The sequence below is a fragment of the Pocillopora verrucosa genome, chromosome 1, assembly GCF_036669915.1.
Source record: "Pocillopora verrucosa isolate sample1 chromosome 1, ASM3666991v2, whole genome shotgun sequence".
Taxonomy (NCBI): domain Eukaryota; kingdom Metazoa; phylum Cnidaria; class Anthozoa; order Scleractinia; family Pocilloporidae; genus Pocillopora; species Pocillopora verrucosa.
This window is the reverse complement of record NC_089312.1, coordinates 11,526,881-11,548,538: the sequence shown is the minus strand read 5'-3', so window position 1 is coordinate 11,548,538 and position 21,658 is coordinate 11,526,881. Positions and strand designations below refer to the sequence as shown.

At 37.3% G+C, this 21,658-nt stretch overlaps 2 protein-coding genes across 2 annotated transcripts; one reads left to right on the top strand and one right to left on the bottom strand.

The window, feature by feature from the left end:
• Nucleotides 1–4,324: 4,324 nt before the first annotated feature.
• LOC131772600 (endonuclease domain-containing 1 protein) lies at nucleotides 4,325–6,954 on the bottom strand. Its single transcript, XM_059088559.2, has 3 exons — nucleotides 6,782–6,954; nucleotides 5,876–6,208; nucleotides 4,325–4,955 (listed from the first exon to the last, which is right to left on the bottom strand). The coding sequence occupies exons 1-3, from the start codon at nucleotides 6,885–6,887 to the stop codon at nucleotides 4,357–4,359; spliced, it is 1,038 nt and encodes a 345-aa protein (XP_058944542.1). The 5' UTR covers nucleotides 6,888–6,954; the 3' UTR covers nucleotides 4,325–4,356.
• Nucleotides 6,955–12,024: 5,070 nt separating this feature from the next.
• On the top strand, nucleotides 12,025–19,668 carry LOC131772603 (cannabinoid receptor 1-like). The gene is made up of 2 exons (XM_059088563.2): nucleotides 12,025–12,363; nucleotides 16,189–19,668. Exons 1-2 carry the CDS (start codon nucleotides 12,355–12,357, stop codon nucleotides 17,191–17,193), a joined length of 1,014 nt encoding a protein of 337 aa, XP_058944546.1. The 5' UTR covers nucleotides 12,025–12,354; the 3' UTR covers nucleotides 17,194–19,668.
• Nucleotides 19,669–21,658: the final 1,990 nt, after the last annotated feature.

Sequence of the window (21,658 nt, the reverse complement as noted above, 5' to 3'; positions counted from 1 at the left end):
ATCTCGACTTTTTTGTCCTTCTTTATCTCTCTTTTCTTCATCGGCATCTATATTCACTGGTTGCAAGCCGTTTCCTGAACTGACCTGATTTATGAGGTCAGGTCAGCATCCAAGTTCTTTTAGATACACCCTTAATAGGAACGATGTAGCATTCGGCTGGGAATATATAAAAGCTTTTTTATAATGTATGGGTTTTGAAGTAATTGACATAAATTCAATGCACAAGCCTGATAGAAAAGAACACCCCTAGTGCTCACAATAGGAGTAGGAACTACGATAATCAAGCTGGTACCTAGGACTCTCTACCACATGGTTCATTTTGACAAACTTCCTGCATTCTTCGAGGATACCTATGTTGATATGTGATGCTTATGCGCAATGACGATAGAAATAAAGATGGTAAATTTTAGGCGTGAGCATTTGTGTGAAGAAAGATGCTAATGTAATGTAATGTAATGCTAATGACAAACGCGTACTCGAAGAAAAAGAACACTCAAAGTGCTCCCAATAAAAGCCGAACCTACGACCTTCCGACTTTTACTTCGGACTTTCTACCTTTCTGATCCATAGTATACCAACCCTCAATAACGTCATCATTGCGCATAAGCATCGCATGACATAGCGACATTCCATCCTTGCCGTATGGAGGAGGTCTGTCACCATTCCTATAAATTCTCGCCGTATGCAGGATGATTGTCACCCTGGACGTAGTTAAACAACCAAGCTTGATACTAGCTTCTTTTATTTCTTTTGTAGTGGTTTTTCTGATGGGAACATTGCGTAAATAGAGTAGTCTGTATTATTATTATTAATTAAAATGGCTTTTTATTTTAAAGCTTAAGGGATTTAGCTCTTGCATGGACGTCCCTTAAATATCTCTCACTTTTTCGTGTTCATTCTTTCCGCTCTGGCTTTTATTTTCATGAAAAAGAAAAGCCAAGAACCCTCCTGGCCATAATTAGGACGAAGAATAGAAGAAGAATATTGAAGTATTAAAGAAGAATTTCATTGACACAGTCGCAAGCTTGCAAAACTCCTCTCAGAATCATAAAACAGACTCAATATTAACGCTTTTGCAACTTTTAATTTTGCCTCAAGGCCATGGAACCATGGTGATAATTAGCTGCTCTCTGTTGACCACTTCGCAATTTTTAAAGTGTATTTAGGAGTAAAACATAAACTCATCAAACCTCAAGCTTATACTGAAGCGTTGTGCACATTTTCAAATGTTTTGCCGTGCAGCAACGAACGGAAGAAACCGATAGTATGGCTACTCGAACCGACTTCAAAGGTGAGCTACTAAAGGTCTTTAGAAAGCGTAGGAAGCGAAGGAAGCGGAGGAAGCGAAGGAAGCGGGCTGTTGTGTTGGTCTGAACAATGCTCTGGTTATACCCATTTTGCAATTTCCCTTTCTGACCACCCTATTTCTAAAGAACATTGACGCTCTTGATACACCGAAGGGCGTTAGTGAACGCTTTCCCTTTGCCATCTATGAACTCACCTTACGAAGAAAGACTGGCAATGTTTGGGTCAGTAAGAGAGTATAACAAGGTAATTAAGTATTATCGACTGGACTGATAACGTAAATTAGCCATTGTAAAGAGTTTAAAAGCTGACGTTTCGAGCGTTAGCCCTTCCTCAGAGCGAATGGAGGTATTGCGGGTTGTCTGTGCAGAAAATGGAGCTGAAAGGTGCTCGTTGATACCTGACCGTGGGGATTAAGAGTGCCTATTTGAAAGATAAATTTTTCTGATAGAATTTTGCGGCTTTCCGAACTGCCTAGATGTAGGGAAAGGCCGTAAACTACCATAAGCTTCTTGAAGTGATTAGAGAGATCAAGCGACTGGTCTGGATGCGTCCTTGTCATTTCTTTAGACGTCGCGAAGGTGTTATCGGAATCGGTCACCCAGACGTCTTCCTATTTCACCAAAGTCTAACTTTTCAGTTGCAATAAGTACAAATTATGCAATAAATAGAATCTGCTGCATAGCTTGCACTTATTATTATCATTGAACTTATTATTATGCTGGCATAAACTGGCCGTAACTGTGGTGATTATTTTGAATTTCATTGTTATAACAAAACAGGGTCCAACTATCCATTCATTCGGTAGAGTAAATGTTCATTATTACTCGGTCGTCAATGAGGATAACCTCTGACGTTTCCTTTTAGGTATCCTTTACAAAATAACTCATGATTTGATCTGACGATTGTTACGATCGACCCAGTTAACACGCGCCCCTTATTAATAAAGAACGAAATACTAATCAAATGATCGTAGGTTCGTATCATACTGGAGTTTTCTTTTTTATCCGAGTATGCCTCTTTCATTTACTAAATAAAAATATTTCTTAGCTTGAATCAACACGCATGACTTTACTTAGATCATCATTGCACATGGGCATTAACTTTCGAAATTCCTATCCTCGCAATATGCAGGACGTTGTGGCATGGACCTGGTTCACACCGTAAATTTGATTTCTACTTCATTTTACTTTCAATCGTTATTTTTCCTTTCTTTTGCATTTACGTTCCATCTTATTTTCAGTTTTGATTTACTTTTTCTTTTATTTTTTATTCAATCTTAGAATAACTGTAAAAATAAAAAATAAAAACTATAAAAAAGTGTTAAATTTCCTTTCCGCGTAATCTACTATGAGTCGTGGCGGAGAGAAGAAGAGAAGATCTAGATTATTTCCAGATGGTTATAGATGACTAATTAAGTATATTACTGATGAAATATCGGTCGGCAACAAGAAGGGAATTGAGTAGATCTGTTGAGTCAATTTAACACTCTTTCAGAGACACTGAAGAGCAACGCTGGCAATACGAGTGAATGAAAATCATACTGGAATTTTTTCTTTGCTGGCTGTGTTGGATCAAGGACATGTCTTATTCATGAGCAAGATTTCTGATAAAGTTTTGTATCATGAAAAAAGAGATCCGGGTTCGTGGAAGCTAAGCTCTAAGCTCTGGAGTCTATTGTGCGACTTTTGATTTGAATTTCCCATCGATTTTAAATGTGGCTCACATAACATCTTTACTGGACACAGAAACTAAGAAGATTTTTATTTTTAATATTCTCGTTTATGTAATTACTATGAACTATCTATTGAGCTCTTTCTTTTGGACAGGGTAGACATGCGCAGATGAAAATTTCTTTTCCTGGATTGATATTTGCGAAATACAAATCAACAAATATTATTATTCTTATCAAATATCATTATAGAGTATAAATTTCGCATCTACAATGCTGAGGCGAATTTCTCAACAGAAATCAACCAAGTGATTTCACAAGATACAATTATTTCTTTCCGAGTAAGGTCTTGGGCTTGCGTAACAACAAACGGGGTGTTTAAACCAGTATCTGCCACCGTTAACCTGTGTGGCATATGAAGCACTTTACATATGAAACCAATCAGAATAAGTTAAAAAATACATACATAGTGAAATTTGTAGGACATACGCCTTAGGAAACAATAGATGTGTTACCTGTTCGCTCGACTGGCCGATGATTTTACAATCAAATTTATTACGATTAAACCTTGATTTCAATAGAGTAACAAACTTACTTGCTAGGGCGCGGTATTTGTTGTGTTGGGTTCAACAACCTCATAACTATCTTTACACTGTACCTTACCAAGAAAATAAACGAACTTAAAACTAATTTTTAATATTGATAGAGTTTTAGGTGGAAGATGCACCATTTGTACAATTATAGTCAATAATTGATTGATTGATCAATAATCGGTTCAGGCTCACTGAATATTCTTTTTAGTATAATTGCTTAGGAGCTTTAGAACTAAGTTGAAAATTATCGTTTTGATGTTGAAACCATTATGTTTCGCTCCTGCTATAATCACCTCGCGCAAGGTGATTATAGCGAGATATGAAGCAATCCCCACCAATCAGGGAGCGCGAATCTCAGCGGAACAATTATACGGATGGTTACTATTATCGCCATCACGATTATTATGATTATTACCACGACCATAAGCAGAATTAAAATAGTATTAATTATGTATAAAGATAGGTAAGCGTGGCTTCATCGCGATATGAAGACACAGAAAATATAGAGAGCAAGAACGTTGCGTAAGCTAGCTTCTTGAGAGCCCTCCGAAAACTCCCAAGTGCCACAAATGTCGATGAGTGCACAGTTAATGCAATGTAGCATTTTATCAAAGATGAGTAAGATGGTGAATAAGTGGCAGAATTATTGGATGAATAAATGAAATAAAGAATTAATAAAAACACAGCCTATCCAAACTATTCTTTTATTCGTTTTAATTGTTTATGAATTACATTTCATTATTTCATTCTCGACCTTCCTTAAACTTCCCTTTATTGGCATCTTTATTAAGGAGGCAATGGCCGTTTCCGAAAATTGACATTATTTCCGGGGTTAGAGCATCCAGGATTTCCTGGAAACAAGGCGATTGCCGATCCACCAAAGCCTTGGACACCAGTAAGAAGAAAGCCTTTAAGCTGTGGAACTGTCACTTGAAACATGTTGGGTGCTGTTTTACTGAAAAGGTTATTTCCTATCACAGCAAAGGCTCCCACTACACCCGTCGAGGGAACGATGCAACATCCGGCTGTCCACATGGATCTCGGGATAGCAATGTTGTCGCCGGACGGTTTCATGAATTCAAGATCCTTCTGGGTTGCGCTCAGAGCTTCCTTCTCGATGTGAGCTTCCGAGATGCCTGTGATCAGGAACAAGTCCCCGCCCTTTATGCTACACGTCTGGCTAGCGTAATTTCTTATTTCCTTTTCATACTGTAACCATGCTCCGCTGTTAAATTTCGTTTTCTGAGGGACAGCATTTGTGTACGTGAAAGTTGAAGCAAGGTGATCGTCAGTAAAGGAATATGTTTCTGCGGGAAGAAGGTGGCCCTTAGCATAGGTGGATTGGTCTTTATACGCTTTGTCGCTGGCTTGATGAGTGATCACAGCTGGAAAGTTAAAAAATCAGAGAAAAACTTATTCTACGGGTCATGCACTTTACATTAGAATTCAGAAAAGTGTTCTTTTTGAAAATAAACAAACAAAAAACATTATTTGTTCATCGAAAAAAAAGACATAGCTCCCACACGGGCATGATGATTGAAAAGCCCATCTCTGAGTTCTTCTCTAGTCCGGAGTAAGAAGTCACTCTTGACGGCACGAAAAGTGTCTTCATTCGGTTTGTAAATCGTTGGCAAAGCTGATTTGAGAGTTTTAATCTATAACTCCATGTTTTTTTTTCGCACGATTCTGGAGAAAATATGAGATACATATTTTTAAGCTGTTGGACCTGCCGGTCTTGTCATTGTTAGTGGAAAATTTTTGTTTGCACTACGGCAAAATTGTGGTCATTCTCCTAATTCTCGTGAGAAGGGAAAAATTAATCAACGACAAATTTATTATTCCCATTGTGTAGCGAGAAACTTCTGATGCATTCCACCTACATTTCGATCATGGTATCTGCGCGAGTCCATGCACCCCTAGACAAACCAAAGCATGACTTTTTAAAATGACACTGAGGTAAAAATATCCAAGGCGAAAGAGTAACCCTGAATCATGATAACCGACTTCAGAACCCAGTGCATGCCAGCGCAAAAAAAAAAAAAAACAGAAAAAAGGAAATATCTGTAAATGTCTGATGATGTGGAATGCATGTGTGGTTTTTTTACTTCACGAGTCATAGTATTGGATCTATAAGTATCGCGCATGATTCCATGTAATTTGATAGAAATTGTTAGCTTTGAAATGGCGGATGGAAGACCGTGCGTAATGTCGTTTTACTTTTCCAATAAAATACTGGAATAAATAGTGGAAACTTACGTATTAACTCAAGAGAACATTACCTCAGAGAATCCATTACTTTGCTCACCTGGTTGTTCCTGCCGCCATTCGTCTCTAGTTCTATGGGCAGTACCGAACTGGCTCGCCTGTGCTTGCTTCACGACGTACGCTGAGTAGATCGGGATTCCATACTTGAGATCAAACATGGTTGAATAAAAGTAAGCAGGTTTTCCAGGAACTTGCTGACATATGTATCTGATGTTTGTGTGGTCTTTGCGAAATCCTGACGGAGGTAGGCTGCTGGCAAAAAAGGTTTTATAGCAAGTTTCGATCTTTCCAGAAACCTTAGACCTTCGACGTCTTATAAGCTGATGCTCGTTATGAATGTCTCCAGCCGCTTCCTTGCTCCAATCCCAGCCATCTTTTTGAGAGATATCAACATTGTTTAGACAATTTATTTAACAAACTAAAAAATCTAATTACATAAAAAAACAGATAAAAAGCTATCTGTATTAAGGATCTCTAAAATACGGCACTGATAATATATACACGTAATCAATAGTTTAACATATGATACGGGCGGATATTTTGCGAGTTGTGTAGTTTTTTTCCGAGCCCCGTACGACCAATGAACAAAATGTCCGCTTGTATAACATGTTAAACTTTTGAATAAGGGATTTAACATTCCACTACTATTTCGTTTCGTAGTCTTTTGGCTTCTAGTTTGTGAAATATACATCCTAAGGTCCATCTGAATGTAGTATCGATCAAATTATTTATGGTCTGCATGAAAGACGGAAACAATACGAGCGAAACCGTTGAAGTGTTTCTTTATGACTTACAAAGAACTCTGATGTGTTTAAAAGTTCGTTGCTTTGAAATTGGAATAAAACCGATCTGAGCCGATCTGATCTCCGCAGTGAGAGATTTATTTGTATTGTCATATAGAAGTAACTTCCTCAATATATCAATAAAAGTAAACATTAATTCTTACCTTTAATCTGGATGTTATGGAGACTTGTTGTCGTTTTGGCACGAGTGTAGGTCTGGAAAACAGTTGTGATAATCAAATAGTGTAAAACTGAGGTAAGTAAACTCATCTCAAGCGGTTTGTCTAGAACAGTTCCGTTGAAAGCGAATTTTCTCTTGTGTCTTCAAGTCAAGAGACTTAGCTTAAAGATACTCGACATTATAAATAATTGACACGGTGAAGTCACGCCCATCAAAATGCTAGCGCATGTCCCACAATTCATTTACGATGAACTCACCCAACTTCCCATTAATGGCGACTGGTGATTAACCTGTCGGATATGTTTTATCATAATTGGCTCGCTAAAGACAAGGCTATTCAATACTCTATCAACGTTGAACGCAAATTTCTCGGTTTTTTGAGTTTTCATATTTGAAGCTTTTCATCAGGATACAATATCATGTCCAGTGAATTCCAAAGATACCTGGTTCGCACGAACTCAGAAGAGAAAAAGAGGATGAAGCGACACCACGGTCAATGATCTCCATATCATATATCGGTCTGGTTACCGGCGTTCGATTTCTAAATCACTTTAAACCGTACCGTCCCTTCCAATTCTCATAACATATATATAAATGTCCTTCCACCTCTCTAACACTAAGTATCATTGATTAATTGGCACACAGATACATAAATCAAGACAACATGGGCTCGCGTAGGCAACACCTTCTTCTACAAAATCTCCACCATTTCATAAAAATAATGGGCGATAAGGTTAACCGAATAAAGGGACGAGTAAATGCCCCTATGCAAAAATTAAAGTTTAAAATGATTTACTGCAGTGATTGGCAGGGAAACCTGGGCAGAATAATGGTAACGAAATTCTCGAATACAAGTCATTATTCAGTCTTCAAAAGTTATTTTTCTTTGATCTTGCATAGTGAGAAGGGCTAGAGTCTGCTTTTAGTTGTCTTTGTCTTGTACCAAAATGGGATATTATACCAAGAAATGAAAACTATGGCTGAATGTTAAACTATTATAATGGTGGCTTGCAGTTGAGCGTTCATGATTGTCGCTTGCTTGTTTTGTTCACTTAATTGTCTTATCTTTTAGTGCTTCACGTTGACTTCACTCTTTTGCCCATTATTACCAATTATGGCAAAAGCACCTACAACGTTACTGTTTGATTGAACAAAACAAACCAATGTCCACATGGAGTTTGGTATGATTATATGACTTGGTGGCACTTTAGCTAAGACCTGTCCTACTTGTATTGGAATGCCAGTTTCTGACTGGCCCAGATGTCAGAGTTAAAGCAATTGTGCAAGTGAAAGTGGAACGTAAATGATTCTCAGCGAATGAAAATGACTGTGCAGGAAGTTAGTGACCTTTGTAGATGAAGGGAACTTCACGATACATCTTTGTGCTTCCTTGGCTACATTTTGGAATACCTTGAGTAAACAAATTGAACAACTGAAAAAGTCCATGACCAGAAGTCCAAACGAAACTTGCGCAAAACGACGTAGAGAAAGCAAATATTGGGTTCGCGAGAAAAACTTAATTTATTCTCCGTCGTTGATATCTTGAAAAAACATGAACGATGAAATTACTTAGTACTAAAAAAGCAACAATTCAAAAGAGAACTGTAAGAATGTTTTCAAATAATACCATCACAAATTAGAACAAGAAAGAATGACGTGCCTCATCCAACCTTTCATACGCTCTTTTCATTATTTTGTACTGACGAAACTGTAATTCTTGTTACCAACCGTCTGTTAAAAGAAGGCTACCAAAGTAAAAATAACGACGAAAAATATTCACAAAAGAATTAATCTTTAATTCACGAAACATAACGAGAACACCGTAGTTTTGGTCTTTGTTAAGTTAACTCCTTTTCAACTTAAAAGATGTACAACATTTCACTGACGGGGCCGACAGGAGAAAATAATTAAAGTATAAAAGCTTAATGTATCCCATCTACTGCCCTAAAATGAGAAAATGCATGGATAGGAAAAATATTGATGGGCGTTTCATAATGATCTCATAAGAAGTTGAATCACTCGCTTTTCTTGGTTTTTGGTTATTCACTATTTTTGAGTGCTTGTCATAGTTTCTGAGGGGTTAATTGACTTTTTCGTTACTTTAAGGTTATTAAATATTTACCGACCATGTCGACTTTATTTGCAAATAAAAGGTAAAAATTGTACAAAATTTCACTTACCTGGATGAAACTAACAGAAGGCAATTATCTAATCGGAATATCTGTACAGCTTGTATTCGGAGTCAACAACAAGGCCACACGTTACTCCGTTGTGAATAAATGTCGACGAAGACACTCCATTGCCAAAATCCCACAAAGAAAACGAGGAACCTTAAACGACCTCAACTGAAGACAGGTACACTCACATGGTTTAGAAAAATATATCCGGTTTCACCCATCGTTATTAAATGATTTCCACGTGTATTTTCGTCATTCTGAAACTGCCTACTCGACGTATCAAGGTGTACTACGGTTTACTGTTGTAGATTAAGAATGTCAAACTTTAACGAACGATACCTTTTGCTTTTTGATTTCCTTGAAGAATAAAATGTGCGACTCGTCACGAGAAACATGTGATAAAGTGAATGTAAAGACAATCTGGCAGGCTTAATTATGGGAAGTGAGGGAAATGACACTGCAGCCTCGCTCTTGTTTATAAGGGACGATAAGAACACAGAAGCGTTTTGAAAGGAACCACACGAAGTTTTTCAGGGAGGACACCCGTGTATAATGACATGCTAGCGGGTAAAATAGCACTTGGTTGAAATGGCTCATTGACCTACTGCGTGTACTAGGGCACCAGTATTTTGTCATACTTAACAGAAGCATTTGTGAAATTTTAAACAACGCTAGCTGCTGAAAATGGTTGGACGTGTAAATCTCAATTATAGTTAGGTATGGAAATAAGTAAGCTTTAAAACTTTTTAAAACTACTTCCCATAGGTGTTACAGGCTGAAATACTGCAAAAAAACTTTCTCTAATCTTTTATTTACATATTCTATATTGGTGTGAAATATACTGAAGAAATGTAAAATGGTTTCCGTGTTTACATAGCCTGATGTAAACACGCGGGAGGTTTGGAGAACACGAGATAAGCGTAGGAAACCACGACGCGAAGCAAAGTGGTTTCCAGCTTATCGAGTGTTCTCCCAACCTCCCAAGTGTTTACATCAGGCTATGTAAACACGGAAACCATTTTACATTTCTTTTATAAAATAACTAATGAAAGAGGAACGAAAACCGTGTTTACATACGCTCATGTAAAATGGTTTTATGGTCAATCAGAGCGCGCGTACTATTTGAATTATTTTATAAAGCTAAATCAAAAGAAATTAAACGAGCTTAACATTGCTCGAGATTGCCATCAAATGTGTAGTCTAAAGTATTAGCTTTGTTGGGTATCCACAAGTTTTGCAACAAAGTTAGTTCTCCTCAGCAGAAGCTTAATATATTTGTAGTACAAATTGGTATTCAGCATCTTAGGTAAGTGGGAATCTGTGTTAATTTCGTTCATCATAATACTGTTAAGCGACGGCTCCGTACTGACGGCTTCTTATAATAACAGAGGATTGAAATGCTTTGCTAACCACACTGGTCATTTGTCCATTACGGAAAAATATGACCTCAAATCAAAAGCTTTTCCTGATGCGGGAATTAGTAACGCACTAAAATGAAGACGTCTCCCTAGCTTTTTAGTTATGTGATTGTGGTTAAGAGGTACGACGCATGATCTGTTAACACTAAAGTGAAACGCACCAAAGCCGTATGTCGCATTGTTATTTATCATATAAACTACGGTGTTCTACAAGGATTCCCAGCCATGAGAAAAGCCGTACCAATACCCATGAAAAAATACGATAATTTTTCATGTGTGTTTGACATAGCCAATCAGCTGCTAACACGTCATTCCCCTTTTCCTTCACTCTCTTTTGTTGATGAATGAATGGCAAAGCCTTCACCATTCTCAATTCAAGGTCATTTGTCGAAATTTTTTCGGATTATGGCTGCTAAAACGCAATTTGTATCGCTTACAGAGAGAGAAATTTTCTAGGAGGGGGAGGAAATAAAAAACCCAAAAAAATAAAAAAAAAACGAAAGTTACTTTCTCAGCGGCTTTGGTAATGGCATTTCTCGTGGCTGAGTACGAAAATAGACAACTGGATGATTTGCCACAAGCCAATTTGGCCGTGTAACTGAAAAGATTCCTTCTGTCGGTAAAGAAACAGTCAATAACTTTGAATTTTGTAAATTAAAAGTTACGCCCATTGTTTGTTTTTGTAATGATTCAACGCGAAAGGAAAAAAAAGTGTATAGAGAGGACTCACAGAGTTCGTAAGTTTTGAAAAATGTCGGCGATGAAGTCGCAAAATATGGTTGAAGACAGTAAAAACAATAGAGAAAAAAGACTCTCGTGGGTTTCATGTCCTACAAACATAGTCATTCTCGATCCTCATTGGAGCAAAATCTCTTTGCCCTAAGAAATCCATTGTTGACCGAGCCTCTAGGTTAAGGACGGCTTGATATTAGCCATCTTGACCCACTCTTGGTCAGTAACGCATATTTATTGTTACTTTTCTCCGTTTGTTCTAATAAAATATTCATCTCTCCCGTGAAATTTATTTATCACTCATTTCATCCATTATACCAATTTCACGTATGATCGATATCTCTTGCACTAAGAATAGCTTAAAAAATTAACCCGTGTTACGCAGATCAAAATGAATGATAGATTGGCAGATGGGGAGCACATGTTTTTTTGTAAAGGAACATATCATTCTTGATCGAAGCTTTCAGAAACTTTGCAATGCACATGATTAACCATGAAGAATGAGAATTGGTAAAGGAAGGAAAAATCTGAACGCATTCTTCTGGTATTTTCTTCGCTTTGATTTTAGCGCGTGTGACTTTCAGTAGGGATTAAAATTTAGTCAGCAGCAGAACATCTGGTGTCAAGTATAATGCCATTCATGTGTAAAGAACGCAGGCGGTAAACTTGTCAGTATAGTGATTAGTTTCCTAGACAAACATTTCAGAAACGTACGCGTTCTGAAAGAATTTCGTGTAGTAAGAAAAGAAAAAAACCTCTGCGCTAAATTCAGAATTGAAGTAAATTGTTTTCATTTGTTTAAACTCCCACAAGCTGGCATATTCTAAATCAGATAAACTCTCTAATCAAATCAGCAAAAGTTTTTCCATATAATGATCTGAAAAATGAAAGGCAGGCCCTTTGAGCAGGTTGGCCGGTAATGTCAAACCGCCTCACCAAACAAATTCGAAATACAACACAAAAATGGTATTTGTGTAGTTTAAAAAAAATTGACATCAAGGGAAGTAGTCGTGAAAGGTGAAAGATAAACATTGGTCAGCACTGAATATTCAGCTGCAAAACCAGGGTGATAAGAATTTTGATTTGGTTTTGGGTTCAAGCGCACTTTGGCTTCCTCGATCATTGGTATATTGGTGAGTGGAACAAAGCCTCTGCATTTGAACAGCTGACACCAGAGTTGGGTCGCCCTTGGAAAAAAATACGCCAGAAAGAATAAAAAAGAAAGTGTAATGGAGCTGGTAAGTTTACTGCATTGAAAAAGACACCATTCATTAATAATACATCAAGGATTGTCCGTTGATTTTCAGATATACATTTCATTCCCATTACCTCGGAGAGAAACAACACTGTTATTCAAGCACTTCAACTAGGCTAAGTTAATAAATTGATGTTTTCAATGAAATATAATTAAATCCTTGAAATAACTTGGCTGCCTCCTGGTGATTTTAAAATGTCTTTTATTCGGTTTCTTTTCCTAGTGTAACATCAAAATCCACAGCCTTGATGCTTGGCGTTTCTGCCGAATTATATAAGTTCGCAGACTTTTAAAGAAATTATCATTTATTGTTCTCCGCAGGAACGTTTTTTCGGAATCCTGATTATTAGCTCATTCGCAATTTTATATTTAAGCAATTATATCCCAACTTGTTGTACGGGAAGCAACAAGATTACGTTTCATTAAAAATAGGAAAGACGTGCCGAAGTTCGTGCAAATAATGTCCGCCAATGAGCAAGTTTGTGTGCGTTTAAATATCACACCAACAAGAAGTTTTCGTCAGTGGTTTTTAAAATTGTTTCAGAATACAGAACACCCTCAAGATCTGTTTTTGCTTTATAACGTAATGTCCTCGGGTAGATTAGTCATTCCTCTTAAAATTAGTAGTTATTCGCAATAAATGGAACTTAGAATTTTTTCATGCCCTCTCTGGGGTGATCCCATCTCCTCTTTTAATTCTGGATTGTTAAGCTGAGAATATTCACCCCCGAGTAGCCAAAGAGTCAAAATTGCGTGTCACAAGTTTAATTTTCGACCATGTGTAGGTATAATAAAAGAAAATCTGGTATCTGTGCGGTATACACTTCAGTGTCTTGTTCAACTAATCAGATTATTTTAACTATTTTAACAAGATTTCTGATTGGCTTATTGTAGCGTGCTCTATGAGAGTATAGAGCTCTATGAGAGTATAGAGCATGCTGACGACACTGTTGTTTGCTTTAAAATTAAAGTTTGTTTAAAATTGAAAGTAATACATGGGGAATTTAACGGATTCTTTGTTATGAAACAAATAGAGAAGCCCTGACTGTGCTCTGTTTTGTTGATTCAGTAACAGCAGCTAGAGGAAAAAAGAATTAAAATGTTTTTGCTAAAGAACTACTGATTTAGAGCAGTATCACTCACAAAATAACCACCGCGTTTGGTTTGTTCACTCATCAAATTTGTCAGGACTCATCGAAGATTCGTGAACAAAAGTGACAGAGATAAAAATAAAAATTTTGGTGATCATTTTTTGATATCATTCGTGTCCTTATTTTCGAGGGGTAAGTTGATCTCTCAGTCATACTGTAATTGTAGTCATTGCATGATTTTGACGCACTTTTGTTAAAAGGTTTTGTCTAATATTAATAGTCAGGCGAGAGAGAAAGAATATTTGTCTTATATTTCCCTTTTATCATACCTTTTTTAGTTTAAATGTTTATTACAAAAGAACCATGAAATGAAGAAAGTACACAAATTTTTATTGAATTTTAATAAACCTACATGCAAATTATTAGATAAATAAGAACATAAATAAATGGGAAAAAAATAAAAACTCTATATTTTAATATGAAGGTTCGCGATCCAAGGTCGATGCCCCTCATTAACCTTAAGCTCGGAAGCTTCTGCAGTTGGGAATACGATATTCTTAACGAACGTTTGACGGAGAATTAAGTTACTACATATAGATTATAACTTTTACCTCAATGTATTCCTTCTTTCCCACCTTCGCGGGTTGATACCCGCCTTACAAAATCTGTTTTTTAGCCAAAATGAAAAGAATACTTTTCATAAGGCTGTGTGTCTACCCAAATAAGTAATGTATGGGTACGTAAAGCTTATTTCAGCAGTGTGAATTCGGTCATCTGACATCTAACACGCGAACGTGTATGGATTTAAACTCTCGAAATGGTGGAGTCTGGAAAACTGAAGTTATTATTTTTTTGGAATCATTTTTCGATGTTTTTTAAATATGGTGTGAAAAACGATTTGAAAAAACATATCTTCGAAAACATATAAACACACACCTCTTGGGAAAAGGTCACACGGAAATTTTCGATTATATATCTGATGAGAAGACAAAAACGAAAAGGTGAAATGAGTCCCAACGGATCCATTATAGATGAAGACTTTTGTATGCATGTTAATAATACTAAAAGACACGCATTGCAAGTTATTATCAAAGTTTGGATTCGTTTTTCAGTTTTCATATCGTGTTCTTAGATCATGGGATGACACCTACTATAAAACTCAGATGTCGAAGAAAGACGTTTGTAGCTGTGTATATAGTAAAAAACGATGGAACTAATTATTCATTTCAATAAGTTTGGTTTCACAAAGTCGCAGCTGTTTATTGAGACAAGATGGCTTTGAGGTTTTTCTAGTGTTTTGAGGTTAATGGAAAATTTTTAATTGACGGAAGTGATAATCTAGAGAAAAATTAAAGGAAATGTTGACCACTGAACAATTGTTACGAATTAGTTGCATTCGAAAATAGAAAAGTCTTAGAAGCTACAGACTGAAGGTAAGGAGGATGTTTTCTGTTCTTGTTGAAATTTGCCTGCGTACACGATTTCATTCGCCGGATAAAAAAATACTCTCTGGAGTCATTTCAGTTGTCCTCCCTCCCCCCCCCCCCAAAAAAAAAAAAATTAATCGAATAGTACTATAGACTTATGGAGCCTTAAATGACAGATGCAAAGACGCTTTTAGACCAAGGGAAATTGTCACTTAAAATAAGGAGATCTTGGGAATTCTCTTGTATACAAGTACTTCAGATGGGTTGCGAGTCATTGAATCATAGAGTATAAACCTCGATATCATTTCTCTTGTTTTTCTCGAAATTTACTCAGTGTTGCCTCTTCTTTTGGCTGACTCAACTCTGTGTAAGGTTTTATGAAGCAATTTGAGATCTAGAAAGAAAATGTTATTAAAAGGCTGGTTGATCGGTGAAAATTCCAAGTCCTGAATAATTTCAGATTTTATTTTGACAGAACATTTCATGAAGAGATTGCTCTTGTTTCACGACTAGGTTTTTTATCTTGACATTTACATCAAAGTGGAAATTGCACAAAAAAGGCGTCGCCGACATCCAGCTTGTGGTTGAGTAAATCCTGAAAGCTTTTTCTTGATAGGGGAAAACAAACTGTGACATTTCAATAAGAGCTAATGGCAGATATGGAAACATTGCGAAATATGACGTGCAAACTTTTCAGGTTTTCATTCTTAATACATCTTGACAATGATGAAGGCTTTGAAGAAATAATCAAACCATGAAAGACTGTGAGATTTGGGCCCTTAGTAATATTGAGTTTTTTGGTGAAAGTAAATTTCACTTTTAGCCTTTTATAGATCCGAGACGTGTTAAAGTAATTTTTAGAAAATATCGTGTTTATAAAAACTTTTAAGGAGGTCATGAAGAATTATTTTATCCAATATACAGAAACATGTTAAATGGTGAGATTTAAATTTATCTGAAAGAGGTGTAAGATAGCTTTCAATATCGTGCAGACAATGCCATGGTTTGAATGAATATAAATGAATCAGAGTAACCTCGTGGAATAGCACAGAGCTATCTTTGTACAGTAAAATCTTCCTAAATTTCTTCCCAACTCTGTGGAACCTGTACAGTCTGTAATTCTGAAGAATTTTATAGGCTGAACTATAAATGCAACGTTCAGGCAAGTTACTTCCAGTGACTTGTGACATTTATCAGAGTTATTGCCTATTTATTTCAAATTCAATTGTGCTTCTTCATAGATAGCGAGAGCTATTGAAACAAAACACATTGCGTTGGTTTTTCTTGCAGAAGATGGCAGATAACTCAACTATGATTTCAAATCGCACAAGTCAATTGAGCTGCGGTCAAGAAATACTGGAAGGCGAGTCCTATCACTATGATCTAAACATCTCAATTATCGTGATAAACACACCGTTTGCCATATTTGCAGTCCTTAGCAATCTTTTGGTGATAAGCACAATCTGTAAGTCTCAGGAACTTCGAGTCCCTGCCAACATTCTTCTCTCTAGTTTGGCCGTAACAGATCTACTAGTTGGCTTGATTACTCAGCCTCTGTTTGTTACATGGCGCTTGATGTTGCACTACCCATCAACCATCTGTAACTCCGAAGTTGTTCATTCTCTGTATGAAGCTTTCCTTCATTTGTGCACGGGTGGCTCTTTCCTATGTCTCGCATACCTCAGTACCGACCGTTTCCTGGCGGTATCCAAGCCTTTGCATTATCGCGCTAAAGTTACGACAACACAGGCCGCGCGTAATATGATCATATTGTGGGTTGTATGGATTGGTATCGTTGTGCTCCGCTACTCGGGTATTGACGAAGAAACCAATCAAACCATTACCTCGGTCATCGCCGGCACTCTGGTGCTGTATCTTCTTGCTGCTCAGATAGCCTTGATTATCAGCATCAAGCGAAACAGTATTCATGCCCTGCATTCAGAGGAAAACACCGCCAATATCGCCTATAAAAGAGAAGCAAGAGTTGCGTTAACCATTGTTTACATTTTCTTAGCTCTCCTGGTTTTCCTCCTTCCCGCTGTTGTTGTGCAAATTGTTCTGGGATTCACCAGTAGCAATCAGAGTAAAACTGAATTGAACTTAGCCATTTCAGCTCTTCTGATAAACTCTTCTGCAAACCCACTCATCTACTTTTGGAGGAGCCGAGACATGCGAAAAGCAGCACGTAATCTTTTCCTAGGCCCTGCAACCAACACTGGAGCAGCCGAAAGCATTGGGTCGTCTGATAGAAATAGCGATGGTAATAGTGAAAGGTCTCTTGAGGATGCTGTGTAGATCAACTGAAAAATTATATATGTTGAAAAATATAGATGAAGCAACTTTCTGAAAACCAGACCTTTCACTTTGCGAGTGTTGTTATTTTCAGAGTTAAGGTTCTCCAATTCACCTTTTGGGTTTTAGATTTCACGTGTAGTATCACGTGACTTTTGATGTAAACAAACCCTGAAAGTTCGGACATTGAGTTGAGCTCGCAACACATGTGTCTGAACTTCGGCTTTGGAAATTTTTCTTAAATAACTTCCCACTTTCAAGAAGCGTCCCTTCGCTCAAAATTGACATCTTTCTTTTGTCATTTGTCTGACAATCTACGCACTAAACACCCTGAAAATACCTGATCAGATACATCACTGTACGCAGAACTAGTTCAATTATTCCATGCCGCAACGCTTCCTGTAACATTCTTCGCATCTGCTTCAACGGCAGCGAAATGACAACTTGCTTAGTAAACGATCAAATAAATAACAAAAAAAAGATGTCAATTTTGAGCGTAGAGACGCTTCTTGAAGGTGGGAAGTTCACCTTAACAAGAACGCAATTTAACGATAAGAACAGCAATGGTCACCAAGGGCAAACCTGAGGCTCAGAATAATTAAAAAAAATTGCTTTGAACTTCTTTTAGAAATTTATTGGATTGCAAAAAAAAAAGTGTGAAACAATTCATGATATGTTGAAGATAAAACCTCTCCTGCCCTATTAATATGTATGCAGTAGTATAGGATAAGTCTGATATCTGAGTAAACCTTGTCACCTGCTGATATAAACCGTAAAGTGTCAAGTCCATTCAGGTAATGTATGATATGGTGTAACATAAACATGTCAGGTAGTAATTTATGTTTTTCTTTAAGTAATGTAAATACGCCTAATGATTTAAGAAATTGTATTCTCAATACCTTCTTAAACATGCTGTTTACGTTTAAAGTGACTAGCAGCGATCACTTAGCAACATTGTCATTCTTCTTTAATTGTTATAATATATTTAAGTTGAATTCGACTGACGTGAGTAATTTGCATATCAAAATTATCTTTAGTTCCGTACATGTGTTCTGCATCCGGTGTCGTCGATTGTCGACTGCTAAATGGCAGACTTACATGTGTATTTTGAGAAGAGCAATCAACTTTCACTTTTCTTGAACAGTGAGGTCTGACTTGAAATGGACGGAATACAGCCTGAAGTCCTTGTTGTGCTTCTTTATCTGTCGTTAATTTACGAAATTATCACTGGCGTGAGGATACGAGGACAACAATCATATGAAAAGATGAGGAAAGCGTCGGTCAGAATTGGAAAGCCGTCATTCGGCAACAGTCGCTTGACGAACACAAGACCTGATACGCGACCAGCGGAGAATCTCAATCAAACATATCGACATTTTGTGCAGATGAGGATTTTGGCGAGAGACTAGACTACTGTGAAATCTGAAAAGTCGTATTTACCCTTGGCTTTATATTGGAAGAAAGAGAATCACCGAATCAACTATCGCATGATGATAGAGCTGTGCTTGAGCTTTGGGGTTACATCCATGTTAATAAGATCAGCCTTCATAAAAACTGAAAACGCATACTTAAAGATCCATTGTGAATCAGGATTCGCCTTCTGTTGAGAACACAATAAACTTTGGTCATTTGAGAACATCTGTGAGTCGGTATTAAGAACGCCTATACATATTTTTGTAAATCATTCTATTACTCGACGTCATCTAATATCACGTAAAGTTTGTCGATTCAAAAGAATTCGTAATTCAGCGTTCTGAACCCTAAGAAAGCTAATTTCCCAAAAAGTCAAGTTTTTTAAAGATAAGCCGACATCAACAATCCGCCCATCGTACTGTATGTAGCTCTTATGATCACAGTAAATAATTGAATATGTTTACACAGTACATTTCTGATGTTTTTTCAGCGTTCACCTGTACATGTACATTATACATTTACATGTATAATTAATAATTATGTAAAAGCTTTCTTATGAGTGCTTTAAATTTTATTCTTCTGAGGCTATTTATTCTACTCTCTTACTCAATACTCGCTTAACGCTTTACTTGTAGGGTGTAATACATAAATATTTGTAATAGAAGTTTATCATTGTACATCGCGGAACCGATTCAACGTACCATGACAAAATTTCGTAACACGTATGACTAAACTTTCGCCTGGTTCCTTTGTTTTGTTTTCTGGTCTTTTTTTGTTGTTTTTTTTTTATTTTTATAGCGGAGAGTTTACATTTCCACCTTCTTTTTCCTTAATTGTTTTCAAGCTGATGAAGCTTACTAAAACGTTCGTACCTCAGGGGCTAACTACCCATCATGGAAGCCAGAGAGAATAATCAAGGTGTCATAGCAAGATTGCGGAGTTTTTGCCACCTGCTTTGCAGCATTGGAAGTGATGTGAAAATACTTGCATCTAAGTTTTTAAACGGGATTTTTTATTTTCTTCGTGACTTATAAACTGCTGCACTGTTGCATTTTTTTCTCCAGCATGAAGGAATTTTCATTTCGGCATAGATTGAATGGGGACAGTGTAAATGTCAAAGTTGTTGCCTGTCTAAAACCTCAGAAAGTGATTAAAGTTACATTGCAAGTAATCCAAAAGCAACAGGAATTGTTAACGGCATAAATATGAAGCAGAAAAATTCCCAAAAACATAGACGCGTAATCGAGAAAGTGCCTCAGGGCAGTAAAATAGAACACACACCCTAAACACTTTACTTTGCAATGCATCAGCAATTCTTCAGGAAAATTATCCAAGCCTCATTACAAGGAGTTTTACGTCGCTTGAAATGTTCCTTTTCAATGTCCAAAAAGTCACAAATGCTTTTCAGTTCCGTAATGCTAAATTTCGTGCTTAATTTTCCATCCGCAGTTAGCTGGCACAAGTTGTATGACATGTATGTGATCAGATGTCGTAGCTGTAGGTTGCTGAATACCGCTTCTTTTTTACATGAAATGTCACACTCGAGTTCCTTTGTCTGTTCTTCATTCAAAACTTTTTCTTCTTATTTCCAGCTGAGCAATACAGGCCAAAGAGCCGTGTTTCTTTATTGTTGCCACTAGGCGAGAAAAATATGCTACGATTTGCTGCAACTGAGAGCTGAGACAGTCAGCTCCAATAAGTAAGTAGTCACCCTTAACAATCTCTTTCTCTCTGCATTTTACGAGAAACTTGCGTCAACGATGCCTTGTAGCTCTTTTTTAGTAGCTCAGCATTAATAGCTCTGTATCCGTGGTTCTGTATAAGTATGTTCTGTACTAGTAGTTCCATATCAGTAGCTCTGTATCATTAGCTCTCTAGCTCCGTATTAGTGTCAGAAGCTCCATATTACTTGATCCACATCAGTAACTATGCATCAGTAGCGCGGTATTAGTAGCTTAGTATCACTACCTAATGTCTCAGGGCCCCTGTAACAGTAGCTCAGTATCAGTAGTTCTGCGTTTGTAGCTCTGTTTGACTAGATCCCTTATTCATATCTTGGTAACGATAGCTCGTAATTATTAGCTCGGTATCAGTAGTCCCTGTATTAGTAACTCCATATTAGTCCGTATTCATAGCTAACTTACTTATAGCTTCAAAATCCTTAGCCAATATATCAGTCGGTTCGTATCCTTAGCTAATTTATTAGTAGCTTCTCGATCCCTAGCTAATTTATTAGTAGCTTTGTGTCCTTAGCCAATTTTTAGCAGCTCCATTTCAGTAGCTCCTTATTAGTTGCCTCTCTATCTTTAGCTCCCTATCAGAAGCTCCGTTTTAGTAGCTCCTTTTCCTTGCAGAGTATCAGTAGCTCCTTATCAGTACCTCCGTATTAGTAGCTCCTTTTCCTTGCAGAGTATCAGTAGCTCCTTATCAGTACCTCCGTATTAGTAGCTCCTTTTCCTTGCAGAGTATCAGTAGCTCCTTATCAGTACCTCCGTATTAGTAGCTCCTTTTCCTTGCAGAGTATCAGTAGCTCCTTATCAGTACCTCCGTATTAGTAGCTCCTATCATTAGCTCAGTAGTTTAGTGTCAGTAGCTCCCTATCAGAAGCTCCGTATTAGTAGCTCCTTTTCCTTGCAGAGTATCAGTAGCTCCTTATCAGTACCTCCGTATTAGTAACTCCTTTTCCTTGCAGAGTATCAGTAGCTCCTTATCAGTACCTCCGTATTAGTAGCTCCTTTTCCTTGCAGAGTATCAGTAGCTCCTTACCAGTACCTCCGTATTAGTAGCTCCTATCATTAGCTCAGTAGTTTAGTATCAGTTGCTCCACATCAGAAGCTCCTTATCAGCAGCTCCTACATTAGTATCTATACAATATTTGCCCCGTATCAGTGGCTCCTTATTAGTTGCTCAGCATTAGTAGGTGTTGTATTAGTAGCTCCGTATCACTAGCTCTCTAGCGAAGCTCCGTATTACAAGCTCCGCACCAGGAGCTCCTTATCATTTGCTCCGTTTCAGTAGCTCCGCTATTATTATCATGTTCGAGTAACTCCATATT